Consider the following 18,457-nt stretch of genomic DNA (forward strand, 5'->3'; position numbering starts at 1 on the left):
ACAACAAGTCAGCATATTGCAATTCTTTTTCTGCCGATTAAGCATGTTATTTTTTTACAATGACTTTCTCTAATTTCAAATAATGTCCAGATCACCATTATATCACTCCTAAGAAAACAATCAAACAAAGAGACAAACAGACGAGGGAGATAAAAAAAAAAGGGGGAAGGGAACTCCTCCTCCTCTTTGTGCTTTTTTTAAAAACAATAAAAACTATTGAAACCGAATACAATATAAAACATTTTGAATATCCAAATAGATGGCCCACATTCCATGCCCCACATGCAAATTTGAAAAAAAAAAGGGTAATTGAGGGCAATGGATGAAAGGAAAGCGAGAGGGGGAGTAAGAACACAGGGCGCAGTAAAAAAGAAAGAAAAAGAGAAAGGAGGGCCAACAACTCCCAAAGGCCCAGCTCAAGAAGCTGGTTAAAATTCTTATAGATATCTTAAGCTAAATGTATTCAATGTAGGGAACAAACATCCAAGCCAGGGTTCCTAGACTTTAAGGAATTTTGGTTGCAAGTCAGTGAGGATATTGTTTTAATTGTCTTTCATTTGCTCAACATGCCAGCATTAGGAAAATGTATTGCATTGTAATCATAACTCTTTGGTGAGACAACTCGGAAACGCAACCAAGGCATGCATCCCAGCATAGTGGAAGTCCTCACTACCACCCATAGAACGCTATTTGGCATATGGAGGACCTTACAGCCTCCTTACGTAAGCAAGAAGCTTGCTTCAAGAAAATGTGGTCTTACTGGACTCAATTTATATTTTCTGAGAGATTTTGTGATCTCGTCACATCGGACTCCACCTAAGCGGACTACTTCTTCTCCCCTTGGTGTTTAATCACCTATTAATTTGTTTCCCCCATCCCCTTTTTCTATTTATTTAATTGTATTCTTCTCACCTCCATTCTGTTTCTTCTATTCCCCTCCTCCTTTTCCCCATCATGTCCTACAACCACACATTTATTTTGTTTTTATATAACAAATACATTTTTACTAAGGCCCTATGTTTAGTTCCCCTACAGGTGACTCCTGGGTTTTTTCGGTTTCACATATTTGTCTGACTTGCTCAGAAGCTTAGAATTAAAGGGGTTGTAAAGACAAAAATATTTTAATTTTAAATTAAAGTCTGACAGTAGCTGATAAAGTAAAAAGAAATGTTTTGCATTATAACTAGTTTGATACCTGTTAAAATCTAGCTGTTTTATTCACCTTCAGCACTCCTGAATCATTATTCTCACTGACTTCCTGGTTTGCGGTGCGCATTCATTCTTGCTACATCACGGCCTAATGGGAACTACAGTTCCCATTAGGCTTAGCCTCCATGCCTGTGAGGGATAAGAGAGCATCTTCACGCAGGGCTGTAGTCATAGGGAGGGGGTGGGCACATTCTTCTTTCCACCATGCAAAACAGCTCAGATGCTGGTGGAAAGCAAGTAGAGGAGAGACAGGAAATGGCATTTTCAAACCTGGATTCCTGTATTTTGGAGGTCAAAAGGAAAAACGGGGTAAGTGATATTTAAATGCTCTAGCTTACAGCAATCAATTGATCTAATAAAAAACGAACCTTTAGTGTTCCTTTAAGACCTTGTTCCATGCAAGTCCATTGGACCTCAGGCCCTTGATCGCAGCCTCCCCAGTGTCAAAATTTACATTATATGCTACTTATTGTAAGGATCGATGTTTAAGGCATCACTTGTCTGGGATGATTGTCTGACATGTTACTAATTGGTCTATGGAGTCGCAATAAATAATAATAATAAAAAAGAAACTGTATTGTATATAACTCTCAGGCCCCGTACACACGACCGAGTTTCTCGGCAGAATTCAGCCAGAAACTCGATCGGAGCCGTATTCTGCCGAGAAACCCGGTCGTGTGTACACTTTTGGCCGAGGAAACTGCCGAGGATCTCGTCGGGCCAAATAGAGAACATGTTCTCTATTTCCTCGTTAGTCAATGAGGAAACTTGGCTCGCCGAGATCCTCGGCGGCTTCACAAGGAACTCGACGAGCAAAACGATGTGTTTTGCTCGTCGAGTTTCTCGGACGTGTGTACGGGGCCTCAGATTCTTTACTTCTATCATATGTGTTTGTATTGGTTTGTTATATGTTTGTATGTAGAAATGGTTGTAACTATAATTTCGTCATTTTAGATCGTTTACTAAAAACTGATTAAAATAAGTCAGATACTCACAATATATAGGTGATCACTCCAATGCTCCTAAAACAGAAAACCATGTTTATATTATATCCTTCATTAAAGAGCACTCTCATCTGACATCTGTGACTTATTTACATGCAAACTTACCACATATCTGCTGCCAGACCAAGTGGCTCATAATTGATTATTTCAGGAGCTGTAACAACAAGAATTGCAATAATGGTTACATAGCATATTCGTATGCATCTCTGAAGGACTCTGAAATGTGCAGTAGTGGTTGCTAAGCTATATGGGTGGAATATAAACTGCTGCTACTTGTTCAGTAAATAATTAATGTTTTTAAACCGATCAATAGAAGAGCCCTAATTATTCGGTGAAGTGTGGTAACCATTAGCAGCCTGGCATTTTCTATTAACTGCTTTGACTTTAGTAAACTGAAACTGGTTACTAAATGCGGTATACCATAACTGCACTTTGCACGGGTTACATAATAGGCCTATTATCTGTTTGATAGTTGACATGTGGTAAGCTGACCTGAAGACATACGTCTATTACACAAGGACTGTGTACAGCTGACTAAATAAATGCCATCGCTTTCTACTGAGCAAAACAGTCAAACTGACACAATTGGCCTTATCTGATTATGCACACTATTACTTTGTAGTAGATTTAATAAGGGCAAAAAAGAGATTTTTAATACAGCTTACCTGTAAAATCTTTTTCTTGGAGTACATCACGGGACACAGAGCGGCATTCATTACTATATGGGTTATATGGAGTACCTTCAGGTGTAGACACTGGCAATCTCAAACAGGAAATGCCCCTCCCTATATAACCCCCTCCCATAGGAGGAGTACCTCAGTTTTGTAGCAAGCAGTATGCCTCCCAAAATGGTCCTCAAAAAAGAGGGGTGGGAGCTCTGTGTCCCGTGATGTACTCCAAGAAAAAGATTTTACAGGTAAGCTGTATTAAAAATCTCTTTTTCTTTATCGTACATCACGGGACACAGAGCGGCATTCATTACTATATGGGATGTCCCAAAGCAATGCTTACAATGAGGGGAGGGAGAACATCTCCAAGACAAAAGGATTTAATTTAGAGATATACTCAAATCATAATAAATCCAACTTAGTTGAGAAAAATAATTTTAAATTTTAAATTTAACTCAAAAAAGAGGAGCCCCCGGAATCCGAGGGTCTCAAACTGCAGCCTGCAGCACTGCCTGCCCGAAGGCAGTATCAGTATTCCTTCTTACGTCCAACTTGTAGAATTTTGTAAACGTGTGGACAGAAGACCAGGTTGCCGCCTTGCAAACTTGAGCCATAGAGATCTGGTGGTGTGCTGCCCAGGAGGCGCCCATGGCTCTAGTAGAATGAGCCTTTAATGATACTGGAGGAGGCAACCCTTTCAAGCCGTAGGCCTGAGTGATTAATTGCTTAATCCACCTAGAAATGGTGGACTTTGCAGCTGCCTGCCCCTTCTTGGGCCCATCCGGTAGAATGAACAGCACATCTGTTTTCCGGATCTTCTTTGTAGCTTTAAGATAGGCCTTCATGGCCCTGACAATATCCAAGGTATGCAGCAACCCTTCCTTTCTGGAAGTAGGTTTAGGGAAGAAGGATGGTAATACCAAATCCTGGTTCAAATGAAAACTGGATATGACCTTCGGTAGGAAGGAAGGATGAGGGCGGAGAACGACCCTGTCCTTATGAAAAACAAGATATGGTTCCTTACAGGATAAGGCCGCCAGCTCCGAAACTCTTCTTGCGGAAACTATGGCAACCAAAAATACTAACTTCCTTGTCAGTAGAACCAAAGGAATATCAGCCAACGGCTCAAACGGTTGTTTCTGTAAACTTGACAGAACAAGATTTAAATCCCACGGACAAAGCGGGGATTTAACTGGAGGTCTAATACGTAAGACCCCTTGAAGGAAGGTCTTAACCAGCGAGTGGGTGGCCAGCGGCCGCTGAAACCACACTGACAGAGCAGAAATCTGTCCTTTGATTGTGCTTAATGCCAATCCTTTATCCACTCCTAGCTGGAGAAAACTTAATACTCTATCGATGGTAAATTTGCGAGAAAGCCATCGCTTGGACTCACACCAGCCTACATAGGCCTTCCAGACCCTGTAATAAATCACCCTAGAGACCGGTTTCCTGGCTCTGATTAGGGTAGAGATTACTTTCTGAGACAGACCTCTACCCCTGAGAATCAGGGATTCAGCTTCCAGGCCGTCAAATTTAGATGCCGTAAGGCAGGGTGGAGGATCGGACCTTGCGATAGCAGGTCTGGCCGTAGAGGAAGAGTCCAAGGGTCTCCCACTACCATCCTTAAGATTAGTGAGTACCATGCCCTTCTGGGCCATGCTGGAGCTACCAGGATGACTGGTATGTGCTCCACCCGGATCCTGCGCAGCAGGCGGGGTAGTAACTGGAGCGGGGGAAACGCATAAAGAAGTTTGAACTGATGCCAAGGGCAAACCAACGCATCGGTTCCGCAGGCCATCGGATCCCTTGAGCGGGATATGAACCTGTCTAGTTTCTTGTTGAGTCTCGATGCCATGATATCCACGTCCGGCACTCCCCATCTTTGGCAGAGTGCTTGAAAGACTTGTGGATGCAGAGACCATTCCCCCGGCCATAGAGTCTGGCGGCTTAAGAAGTCCGCCTGAAAGTTGTCCACTCCTGGAATGAATATTGCCGATATGCAGGGCACATGAGCCTCTGCCCATAGGAGAATCAAGCTCACCTCTCTCTGAGCGGCTTGACTCCTGGTTCCCCCTTGGTGATTTATGTATGCCACGGCCGTGGCATTGTCTGATTGAATTCTCACCGGGAACCCCTGCAATTTTGACGTCCAAGCCCTGAGGGCTAGTCGAGCAGCTCTGAGCTCCAAGATGTTGATGGGCAACTGCTTCTCTGGCTTTGCCCAAGTACCTTGGCGAGTGCAACCATCCAAAATTGCTCCCCAGCCCGTCAGGCTGGCGTCTGTGGTCACTATCTTCCAAGCCACTGGGCTGAAAGACTTCCCCTTCAGTAGATTCTGAGGGTCTAACCACCAACACAGACTTTGTCGGACTCTTGATGAGAGCGGCAACGGGATATCCAAGGCCTGTGGCCTTCTGCTCCATGCTGACAGGATGGCTGCCTGTAGGATGCGAGTGTGGCTCTGGGCGTATGGTACCGCCTCGAATGTGGCCACCATCTTGCCTAGTAACCTCATACATAGGCGAATAGTCGGTTCTTTCTTGCTTAGAACCAGTAGGATTAATTCCTTGATGGCTTTTACCTTCCTCAGAGGTAGGAACACTCCTTGTTGTTCTGTGTCTAATCTCATGCCGAGATATTCCAACTGCCTTGTGGGCTGGAAAGCTGACTTTTCTCGATTTAGGACCCAGCCGAACCTCTCGAGGTATTGGACCGTGAGGGCCACTGCTCGCTCCAAGCCGGGAGACGAGTGGTCTATGACTAGGAGGTCGTCCAGGTATGCTAGGATCGTGACCCCTTGGATCCTTAGCTTGGCTAGGATCGGAGCTAGGACCTTCGTGAACACCCGGGGGGCCGTAGCCAACCCGAAGGGAAGCGCCACGAATTGGAAGTGACGCGAAGCCACCATGAAGCGTAGATATCTTTGATGTGGCTGATAAATTGGAACATGAAGGTAGGCATCCTTTATGTCTATGGACGCCATGAAGTCGTCCTTCTGGAGTGTGGCAGCTGCTGACCGCACGGATTCCATCCGAAATGAGCGGATCTTTAGATATGCATTTACCATCTTTAGGTCCAAAATTGGCCTGACATCTCCATTGGGGATGATGAATAGGTTGGAGTAGAAACCCAGCCCCTGTTCCAGGCTGGCCGGAATCCGAGGCGGATCGTTTGGAATCCTCGACTCCTGGAAATGAGGAGGAGGAAACCTTAGGAAATCTAATTTGTAGCCTGTGGCCACGGAAGACCGTACCCACTCGTCGGGAATGCTGGCTTCCCAAATCTCTGAAAAGAGTCGCAGCCTTCCCCCCACCTTCGTGGGTGGGGGCGCCCCTTCATAAGGTTGGCTTGGGGGCTGGTTTTGCTGGTTTGCGAAACCACTGCCTTTTGCCTCTAACAGCCTGTCCTTGTGATTTGCTGTTGAAGCCGAAGTTTGCTTTTGCAGGAGGCCGTCGATACTGCTTGGCATTAGAGGGCCCCTGCCCAGGGGAATACTGTCGTTTAAACGCAGGCCCCTGAACCTTCTTCTTAGTTGGCAAGAGAGTACTCTTGCCGTTTGAAATGGTCTGAATGTATTTATCTAGGTCTTCTCCGAAGAGTCGTCCTCCATGGAAGGGGAACCCTACCAGGAGCTTCTTGCATGGGGGCTCAGCCTCCCAGCTTTTTAACCATAAGAGTCTTCTCATATGGATAAGGGATAACGATAAACGTGACGCTTGCTGGATAGAATCCTTGATTGCGTCTACCGTAAAACATATGGCCTTAGGGACATCCGAAAATTCTTCTGCCTGCTGGGCAGGAATAAGTTTAAGCATCTGCTTAAATTGATCCGATAATGCTTGAGCGACCCCAATCGCAGCCACAGCTGGCTGTACTACTGCCCCTGCAGTAGTGAAGGAGTTCTTAAGTAGTGCTTCCAAGCGCTTATCAACTGGATCCTTGAACACCTGTATGTTTTCTACAGGGCATGTTAACGATTTGTTAACACATGAGATGGCTGCGTCCACTGCAGGAGTAGCCCATCTTTTGGAAAAATTTTCTTCCATAGGATATAGGACAGAGAACTTCTTAGGTGGTAAGAAGATCTTATCTGGCTTGTTCCAATCTTGGAACAAAACTCCCTCTAATAGAGGATGGATCGGAAACACAGCATTGCTTTGAGGCGCCCTCAGTGAGCCCAAAGCTGAAACCGTCGATACCTGGAGATCTGGTACTGGCAAGTTGAATGCCCTATGGACCAAGTCCGACAATCCTTGAATCCACCAGCTCTCCCTCAGGGAGACTGCCCCAGACTCCTCTGTATCCGGATCTTCGATCCCTGAACCTACTTGGTCCTTGTCCAAGAGGTCGTCCAATTCCCCTGAGGAAAGGACCTCCTCTTCTGAGGGTCCGCGCTCGGGCGACGGAGATCTATTCCGCTTACTGCCCCGCATAGCTGCGGCTATCATTTTACCCATGCTTTTCTGCATCTCTTTTAAAGAGGTGAGTAATACCTCCTCCGTGACCATCTTAGGGTTGGACTGACCCGCGTCAGCTCCAGCCCCAGATCCCGATGGCCCCAAGGCTCCCTGTGGGGAAAGCAGCGGCATAGCATTGTCCGAGACCTCAGACTCTCTGGGGGAATCCCCACCTCTTGTACCCTTGTTTTTTGATGCCATGGTACAATACCGAGGTACACCTGCTACTTATTGGTACCTGGGACTTATAAATAGTTAAATGCCCAAACACCTGTTTGGGGGATAAAAAATGCTTCCTCTCCCCTAGATGACACTTCTCTTTTTTTTTTTTTTTTTTCAAAAAAAATCTTTTTTTTTTTTTTTTTTTTCAAATCTAGGAAAGAAAAAACATTCTGTCCCCCTGAGTAGTATTGCAAGAAAAACTATGAGATGGAAAAGAAACAGCCTATTCCTAGGCTTGAAAACAGTCTTTCTGAAGACTGCAATATTCTTTCTGGCCACTGTGTGTCCTCGGCGCCCCGTGCTTGCCGTTCTGGTCTTTCCTCCTCAGTTCCAAAGTATTGAATGAGCTATATGGAACAAACAAGGAAGGGCCGCCCCTTCCTTAAGCCACTGACCCGCCCTTCCCCCCCAGCAATCTCAAACAGGAAATGCCCCTCCCGACAGGGGGGGGGTGGGGTTGGGAGGAAGGGACCTCTCTGCTCCAGCAAACTGCAGCCTGCAGCCTGGAACCATGAGGAGGTCAGCGTTTTGCCTGCTTTGCAGGCCGTGAGGAGGAAGACTGAATGGAGCATCGCCTGGAGGCTTGCAGGTAAGCACAGCTCTCTGACACACACATATATTTTTATATAACACAGGCCCCACTCAATGCTTTTCCAACACTACAAGGGAGGTCACATCTTATGGGGAATAATACATATAGAGCCATCCTATCTTTATGATATGTGACTAGTTTGCCAGATGCAGTGCATAACTTTAGGCATGTCCCCTGTGACCCCCCAGAAAAAACCTGCTAAGAACCAAGTTCCGCAAGTTTTCCCCTCACTTACCTGCTCCATGCCGCAGGACTTTGCCAAGCAAGAGGCCCAATCTTCCCCCATCTCGGTGGGGATGTCTAGACCTTCAGGCCCTGGGTTCCTATGAAGGATCCACTGTCCTGGGCCCATATAGCACTCTGGCAACAGAAACATTAGGCACCCAAAGGTTTCTAAGTTCTGGGCCCAGGGTCCAGCTCTCTAAAAAGAAAAGCATTATGGGCTATACCCCAAGGGTTTGGGGTCCGGTTACTGACCACTTTAGCGCTGAGGCTTTTTTGGACAGAACCGGTTAGCTCACCTAATCCCAAGGATGTGGAGGCAAGCTAAACCATGACTAACACCTAAGACACTGGCGGAAAAACTGAGGTACTCCTCCTATGGGAGGGGGTTATATAGGGAGGGGCATTTCCTGTTTGAGATTGCCAGTGTCTACACCTGAAGGTACTCCATATAACCCATATAGTAATGAATGCCGCTCTGTGTCCCGTGATGTACGATAAAGAAATAGTCCTACTACTATCTATCGATCTATCTATCTATCTATCTATCTATCTATCTATCTATCTATCTATCTATCTATCTATCTATCTATCTATCTATCTATCTATCTATCTATCTATCATCTACAGCAGTGGTCCCCAACCTTTTTGGCACCGGGGACCGGCTGCATGGAAGAAAATTTTGCCAAGGCCCGCCCGGTTGGGGGGAGGTTGGGGATGGCATGCGGGGGGTAAGCGATTTTTCGCGGGCAATTTGTCAGCGCATTATTTCTATTTATTACATTGTAGTAATAAATAAAGTTAAACCCACCATAATGCAGAATCAGTGGGAGCTTTGAGTGTGTCACTTGCCACACTGCCTGCCACCAGATGCGGATTATCACTTACCATGCTGCCTGCCACCAGATGTGGATTGTCACTTGCCATGCTGCCTGCCACCAGATGTGGATTGTCACTTGCCATGCTGCCTGCCACCAGATGTGGTAAGGCCCCAACAGATGAAGCTAGTGCCCCCACTAGGCCCTGCTCACACTCACCCTGTCACTGGTAGTGTTGTCATACTCTGGGCTCCCCCATTAACAGTACTGTCATCTGCCCCTATTTATATCATAACCCTACATTTCAGTCCCCCCCACACATTACAGTCCTCAGCCTTCCCCCCCCCCACATTACAGTCCTCAGCCTTCCCCCCCCCCACATTACAGTCCTCAGCCTTCCCCCCCAAACATTACAGTCCTCAGCCCCCCCCACACATTACAGTCCTCAGCCTTCCCCCCAGAAACATTACAGTCCTCAGTCCCCCCCACACATTACAGTCCTCAGCCTTCCCCCCCAAACATTACAGTCCTCAGTCCCCCCCACACATTACAGTCCTCAGCCTCCCCCCCGCACATTTCAGTCCTCAGCCTTCCCCCCAGAAACATTACAGTCCTCAGTCCCCCCCCCACACATTACAGTCCTCAGCCTTCCCCCCTCACACATTACAGTCCTCAGCCTTCCCCCCCACACACTACAGTCCTCAGCCTTCCCCCCCACACACTACAGTCCTCAGCCTTCCCCCCCCACACATTACAGTCCTCAGCCTTCCCCCCCCACACATTACAGTCCTCAGCCCCCCCCCACACATTACAGTCCTCAGCCTTCCCCCCCACACATTACAGTCCTCAGTTCCGTCCCCCCCACATTACAGTCCTCGGTTCCGTCCCCCACACATTACAGTCCTCGGTTCCGTCCCCCACACATTACAGTCCTCGGTTCCGTCCCCCACACTTAGGGACAGATCGGAGGGAGGCACAGCATGAGGAGAAAAGTTGCAGGGAGGGAGGCGGGACAGTTCTGGATGGAGGGCCGAGGTAACAAACAGGTGATTGGCTGCTAGGATGAAGGACAGTCCTAGCAGCCAATCGCCTGTTTGATAACCTCAGGCAGCTCCGCCCTCCACCCAGAATTGTTCCGCCTCCCGCTGTCGGCTCTATGAGCGACGCAGGAGGAAGCAAAGTCTCCTTGCGGTCCGAATGGCAGAGTGGCGCAGTCCGCATGTGGGGCCCTCTCATGCCGCCTGCTCGCGGCCCGGCTGCAGAAGTGCCGCGGCCGGGTAGTGGGCCGCGGACCGGGGGTCGGGGAACACTGATCTACAGTACAAATGTATACAACCATGGGGGGGGATGGAGACTTTGAGGCACCAATAACCATCGACAAATGTTTACAAAATTATAAAGATTTTATTAAAGCATAATTAAAAACATCAAAGGGAATAAGACACAATGGGGGTTATTTACTAAAGGCAAAACCACTTTGCACTACAAGTACAAACTACAAGTGTAAAGTGCATTTGAAAGTGCACTAAAAGTACACTTGGAAGTGCAGTCGCTGTATATCTGAGGGGGACATGCAAGGAAAATAAAAAAACAGCATTTTAGCTTGCACATTTTGGCTGGCCTGTGACCTACATACACTGACGGTAGTGACCTACATACACTGACCTACCTGACCTACATACACTGACAGTAGTGACCTACATACACTGACCTACCTACACTGACGGTAGTGACCTACATACATTGACCTACCTGACCTACATACACTGACCTACCTGACCTACATACACTGACGGTAGTGACCTATATACACTGACCTACCTGACATACACTGACCTATCTACACTGACCTACCTACACTGACAGTAGTGACCTATATACACTGACCTGACCTACCTACACTGACATTTACATACACATTACACTGTGCTGTCTGACCTACCTCCGCTCAGCAGTGTCACAGCAGGCACTACTGCAGTCATTCATTCCATGAGGGGAGGAGAGACGGGGGAGAGGAGAGCCACCCGCCCAAGCGCCGATGTGGCGCGCGGCCACATTGTAATTCCCGGCCTTCTGGAGTCTGCAGCGCCTATGATGTACTTCACACGTCCCGGCATTGGAACAGTGGGACGTCCATCATAGGCGTTGCCCAGGCTCCAGAAGGCGGGACCTGCTATGAAACTCAGCGGCACTTGGCCACATTCGGCAAGGCTCGGGTCGGGATTAGATCGGTGCCAGGGAGTTGGCAGGACTCGGCCACACTCAGCCACATTCGGCAGCGCTCGGGATCAGATCGGTCCCGGCGCTCGCCGCTCGGGGCTAATAATGAAGACCTAAGTGCCTGAGACTCGGGGCATTTCGGGGACCCATTCGGGGCTCCAGCCTCCCAAGTCTGGGCCTCCCAACGCCCCTGGATCTACCCCTCAGATTTACAGTGACTGCACTTCCGAGAGGCACTTTCAGTGCAATTTCAAGTGCACTTTGCACTTGTAGTTTGCACTTGTAGTGCAAAGTGGATTTGCCTTTCGTAAATAACCCCCAATATATCCAATGCAGAAGAAGGATATACCAGGAAAAAATAGTTATACTCTAGTGTTGTAACTGAGGCTGTAGTTTATGTGCATCAATTAATTATTTTCATTCAAATATATAATGACCACATTTCACACTTCAGCAAAAATAGAAGGAAAAAGCACAATATCCAGATGTATACTGTATAAATATAGTGTATTCAAGTTTTGCTGTTTTCTAGATGTGCTCCCTGATGAATGTGCCATGTCCTCTATAAAATTTACATATATAACCATGTGACTTTGAGTGCATTCAAAAGATCCTTCACAATAAAAAAAACATCTAATACAGAAAGGATAACATGTGACCATAATATGCGACCAAAACAACATATTAATTTAGTTTATCCAAATGTCCAATAAACATTAGAAAGTTTTCTAGAAGTGCAATCCAAAAAATACTCGGAAATTGGGTCCATGATTTCACATCACCACTGTGATAAGACTCAACCTTACAAAGAACAAAAATCATTGCCCCCCATATTGTGAGTGATCAAACAACGTCCAGAGATGTGGATAATCCCCTATGGACAATAAAGGCATCCTCCATCTACTCCAGCTATTCATGCAATTAGCCATATAAAATCACAGTAAACCGCTCCCAATAGTGTAAATCAGAGTATATTAATAAGCAGGTAAAAATTCACATACTCAATGGGCAAAATGCGCTCTGTACAGGTAAATGATGAACCAGGTTCCGATCAGCAATCTCCATACGTGGTGACAAGTGGAAGTATTTAGGCGCATGGTTTAGATCACAGAATTAATATGGTCACATATTTTCCTGTATTTGATGTAATTTATTGTGAAGGGATTTTTGTATACTTTCAAAGTCACTTATATTATGTATATAAATTTTAAAGGGGACAAGACACATTTATTAGGAAGCACATCTAGAGAATAGCGCAGTACTTGGAATACACACACTACAAATATTTTCAAAAAATAAAGTTAACAATACAAACCTACAAATTCCGGTGTACCAAAAATATTCTTAAACTCTACTCCATCTTCAATTTTGTGTGCCAAACCAAAGTCAATAAGTTTTATGTGGGGTACAGGAATTGTTTTATCCAACAGCATTATGTTTTCTGGCTGAAAAAAAAAAGAAACATATTAGAATCAAGCAAGTAAGTGGAATTTTACATTATAGCACCTTAAAGTTAAAATGGGCAGTAATTTACTTACTTAAAGTGGTTGTAAAACCCTATATATACCCAGTGAAGTGACTGGCATTGGGTGATACACAGAGATGAAACAAATCGTCTTATATAAGTTGTACCTGACAGCTGTCTTTCCTTTACATCTATTGATTGATTGATTTTTGAGCTTAGTTAGGCGCCAAATGCCCACTGTGAAGTGAGCGTCTAAGCGCCGCTGGTGAGATGTTACTTTACTTATTCAAAGTGCAGAATTTACACAAGATATCTTAGCTCTGAAAAGCAAGGGGTAAGGAGCTGAAGCTACATCAGTGAGGAGAGCTCTGAGAGCTGATTGGAGGGAAGGGAATCCCCCCCTTCACACAGCACACAGGAACAGAGCTGAGGCTGTCAATCAGCTAGAGGTCCCTCCCCTGTCACCATTTTTCTCTTTGTGTCAGGTAAACTTCTCAGAAGTGACTCTATAGGAGAGGATCAAAGCAACATACATAAATTACAATTACGTGCCCTGGATTGAGACAAGCAGACACTATAGGTGGGTATACTGTGTTTATATTTCATGTCTGAGGTTTACGAACCACTTTAAAGCGGATGTCCGCTGAAAAAAAATATATTAAAAGTCAGCAGCTACAAATACTGCAGCTGCTGACTTTTAATATCGGCACACTTACCTGTCCTGGAGTCCAGCGGCGTCCACAGTAGAGGACAAAAGATCGCTTGTCACTCTGCTGCCCCCCCCGCCATCCTCTGTGAGGGAACCAGGAAGTGAAGCGCTCCGGTTCCCTACGGCTCATGAGCGATTAGCGCTGCGCCTGCTGATTGGCTCCCACTGTGCTCTGGGAGCCGAGTGTTCTCAGAACACAACAGGGGGGACGGGAGGTGACGTCCTGCCCGCAGTCTGTGGCCGGAAGTGGGTGCAAATACCTGCCTTTAGACAGGTATCTGCACCCCCCTCCCCCCTGAAAGGTGTCAAATGTGATGCCGGAGGGGGGGGGGGTTCCGATCAGCGTGAGTTCCACTTTAGGGTGGAGCTCCGCTTTCCACCTAAAAATGGAACTTCCGCTTAATCCACCCCTTCCCCCCTTACATGCCACATTTGGCATGTCATTTTTTGGGGGGGGGGGGGGTCAGGAGGAGTGGGACTTCTTGTCCCACTTCCTCCTTCCGCCGAGGGGCTGGTAAGGCGATTAGCTTAATCGCCTTATTGCAGCCCCTCCCTGTAGGCGAGCGCCTGTCCAATCGAACGGCGCCGCGCCGCAAGCGCATGCGCAGTGGGTGCCCGGCCGTGAAGCCGAAAGCTGTCACTGCCGGGTGCCCACACTAGGAACGAAGACGCCGGCCGGAGAGGGGGGGCGAGGAGCGGAGCAGGTAAGTGTCTGTTTATTAAAAGCCAGCAGCTACACTTTTTGTAGCTGCTGACTTTTAATAAACTTAAAAAAAGGCTGGAACTCCCCTTTAAGTGCAAACTACATAGTTGGTTTGCAATATCACCCATAGTAGACTACTAATATATATGGAAAATATACAGGAAATGTCTAGGTGTTATCAGACATGATTATTATATACACAGGGAAATTTTATTTTGTCGATTGACTCGATTCACTTCTTTTGTCAGGGAAGGATGTGTTCTATCATCATTTATTGGCTAAATTACAAGCTACACTGCGATGTGTCCCGGCATGGTGGGAGGATTGGCAGATGTCTCGATGCTCAACATTCTCTGGAAGAAATCTGCCCAACTATGGCCAACCCAAGTTTGGCTGCTCAGTTTTGAAAAACCTCCATCAATTTGTATTTTGGGAAGTAATATTGATAATCCCTTCCATTGAACTAAATAGAATCAGAAAACTCAGGATTATAGCTGAAGACTCCTGGACACTTTCTTTATTTTCAGTATTACTATACAGTATACCTATACTGTAAATGTGCAAGCCCAATTGACATTTGTTATTATATTACCTAATTGTTAAATAAAGTAATTGTAAACCTTAATTTTTCTTCATTAAAATAAAAAAGATGTTATAGTTACTTGCTCTGTTCAATGGTATTGCACTGAGCGGTCCCTTAGGCCTTGTACACACAAGCAGACATGTCCGATGAAAACGGTCCGCGGACCGTTTTCATCGGACATGTCTGCTGGGAGCTTTTCGTCTGATGTGTGTACACACCATCAGATCAAAATCCCTGCGGACAGAGAAGACACCGACGTTCTCTAACACGGAAGTTCAATGCTTCCACGCATGCGTCGAATCAATTCGACGCATGCGCGGGATTTCGGGCCGCTGGTTATACGTCATAACCAGCGGACATGTCCGATGAGTCGTACTAACCATCGTACATGTCCGACGGACATGTTTCCAGCGGACAAGTTTCTTAGCATGCTAAGAAACTTTTGTCCGCTGGAAACCTGTCCGCTAGGCCGGAAAACTGTCCGCTAGGCCCTACACACGACCGAACATGTCCGATGAAACTGGTCCGCGGACCAGTTTCAGCGGACATGTTCGGTCGTGTGTACAAGACCTTATCTCTTCTGGAGTCTTTCACCGGTGTCGTCCATTCCTCCTCTCCTCTGAGGGGGCACCCTTGTGGGTGTGCTCAGAGGCTGGGCTGTGTGTATCCATAGACACACATATTGTGGCTCTGCCACGCTCCCCGTTCTCTCCTCATAGGATTTGTCTGACAGCAGCAGGAGCCTATGGCTTCCGCTGCTCTTAGTGTGTCCTGTGATAGCAGGAAAAGAGAGAGCATCTGCTGCACACAGGACAACGCTAGATTGGTGAAGGAGTCAGGTAAGTGTTTAGGGATGGCTGGGGGGAAGGGGGCATTTATTGAAAGGTTTTCTACTAGGGTTGTCCCGATACCACTTTTTTAGGACCGAGTACAAGTACCGATACTTTTTTTCAAGTAGTCGCCGATACCGAATACCGATACTTTTTTTTAATGTCATGTGACCGTTTTCAAACCACAATACAGACCAAAGATATTTTCTTTAGAATTATGAAGAACTGGTACATCATGGTGTGGGGCTGTTTTTTAGCATACGGTACTGGAAAACTACATGTCATTGAAGGAGTGATCACTGTCAGTGCAGCTCATCGGTGCCAGTGCCCAAAAGTGCAGCTAGCCAGTGCCACCTATCAGTGCAGATCAGTGCCCATTAGTGCATCAGTGCAGGGAGGCAGCTTATTAGTGCATCTCATCAGTGCCACCCAATCAATACCAGTGCCACCTATCAGTGCCATCCATTTATGAGTGCCATTCAATCAATGCCAGTGCCACCTAGCAGTGCCATCCAATGGTGCCATCCAATTTGTGTTCGATGTCACAAAAAAAAAAAAAAGTATTCTATTTTGGTATCGGGAGTATTTGCGCGAGTACGAGTACTAGCGCAAATACTCGGTATCGGTCCCGATACCGATACTGGTATCGGTATCTGGACAACCCTATTTTCTACCTTACTGCAGTGAATGCATTAAGGTAAACAAATAAAAATCTTTAGAGTTTCAAACCACTTTAATTAGCCCAAGATTATTGCTCTCTGTGTGACAATAGAAATCTCTCTGCAATGGTCTGATACCTCTGCTACTACTAGTTTTAGGCCAGATCGAAAGTTTAGGGCCAAATCACATTTTACATTGTGGTGGGTTGCAGTAACATGTACATTAACACATACAGTATTGCATTCATTTTGAATGGTCACATTAAGACAATGCAGCTGTGATGCGCATACACTGCAGCATGCCCTAACACATAGTAAGGTGCTCCTGTACATATTGTGGTGCGCTGCATCACATAATTGTGCGTTTGTGTTTTTTTTTCCCACTGTTATGCATTGGCAGCCTATTCAAAATTAATTGGCAGCCTCAACGCAATACTCGGTAACGTGTGACACAACATGCATTAATGTACATGTGTTAAGACAATTAACAAGAATGGCAAAGTGTGAATGATCCCAAATAGTAAACAACGCACAATCCTACAGGTGGCCCCATAATATGTTCAACACCGAATGGATTGTGATGATGATCTCCATCTCCCTGGGTCAGCCTTTGTCAATGAGGATTTTGTGGAACACTAGGGTTCCTCCAGAGGTTGCTAGGGTTTCCTTGAGTAAGGGACACTTTCTTCCTCTCAGGCCTCGTACAGACGAGGGGACATGTCCGATGAAAACGGTCCGCGGACCGTTTTCATCGGACATGTCCACTCGGAGATTTTGGTCTGATAGTTGTACACACCATCAAACCAAAATCCCAGCAGAAAGAGAACGCGGTGACTTATACGACACCGACGTTCTCTGACGCGGAAGTTCTATGCTTCCACGCATTCGTCGAATCACTTTGACGCATGCGTGGGATTTCGGCCGAGCGGACATGTCCGATGAGTCGTACTGACCATCGGACATGTCCGACGAACATGGTTCCAGCGGACATGTTTCTCAGCATGCTAAGAAACATTGGTCCGCTGGAAACCTGTCCGCTAGGCTGGGAATGCGGTCCGGTCGGCCCTACACACGACTGAACATGTCCGCGGAAACTGGTCCGCGGACCAGTTTCAGCAGACATGTTCGGTCGTGTGTACGAGGCCTCAGATAAGTTCCCAAACACAACAATGATCTTGACTGCTGAGGCACATAGACCTAGGCAAAACCGACTATTAACATAATAAAATAAAAGCCATGCCCCCCTGTATAAGAAACAACACTTACAAGTAGGGTTGTCCCGATACCACTTTTTTAGGACCGAGTACAAGTACCGATACTTTTTTTCAAGTAGTCGCCGATACCGAATACCGATACTTTTTTTAAATGTGTCCCCAAATGCAGCCATGTCCCCCCACATATTGCAGCCATGTCCCCCCACAGATGCAGCCATGTATCCCCCCATCCAGCCATGTCTCCCCCCCATCCAGCCATGTCTCCCCCCCATCCAGCCATGTCTCCCCCCCATCCAGCCATGTCTCCCCCCATCCAGCCATGTATCCCCCCATCCATTCATGTATCCCCCCATCCATTCATGTATCCCCCCATCCATTCATGTCTCCCCCCATCCAGCCATGTCTCCCCCCATCCAGCCATGTATCCCCCCATGCAGTCATGTATCCCCCCATGCAGCCATGTATCCCCCCCATGCAGCCATGTCTCCCCCCCATCCAGCCATGTATCCCCCCATGCAGCCATGTCTCCCCCCATGCAGCCATGTAACCCCCCATCCAGCCATCGTCTCCCCCCATCCAGCCATCGTCTCCCCCCATGCAGCCATTGTCTCCCCCCATCCAGCCATGTCTCCCCCCATGCAGCCATCGTCTCCCCCCCATGCAGCCATCGTCTCCCCCCCATGCAGCCATCGTCTCCCCCCATGCAGCCATTGTCTCCCCCCATCCAGCCATGTCTCCCCCCCATGCAGCCATCGTCTCCTCCCATCCAGCCATGTATCCCCCCATGCAGCCATTGTCTCCCCCCATCCAACCATGTCTCCCCCCCATGCATATATATATTTTTTACATTAATCATTATGCGTGTGAGATTGTCACCAGTGA

The 18,457-nt window shown here is 46.9% G+C and overlaps 1 protein-coding gene across 1 annotated transcript in view; it reads right to left on the minus strand.

The window, feature by feature from the left end:
* The window catches only part of DAPK2 (death associated protein kinase 2), a 108,122-nt gene that overhangs the window by 18,320 nt on the left and 71,345 nt on the right, over nt 1-18,457 (minus strand). The window contains exons 5-7 of the mRNA XM_040343084.1: nt 12,728-12,857; nt 2,319-2,367; nt 2,205-2,231 (exon numbers count right to left, since the gene is read on the minus strand). Coding sequence (XP_040199018.1) covers nt 2,205-2,231; nt 2,319-2,367; nt 12,728-12,857 — 206 coding nt within the window. The remainder of the gene's footprint in view (nt 1-2,204; nt 2,232-2,318; nt 2,368-12,727; nt 12,858-18,457) is intronic.

Source organism: Rana temporaria, chromosome 3, assembly GCF_905171775.1.
Source record: "Rana temporaria chromosome 3, aRanTem1.1, whole genome shotgun sequence".
NCBI lineage: Eukaryota > Metazoa > Chordata > Amphibia > Anura > Ranidae > Rana > Rana temporaria.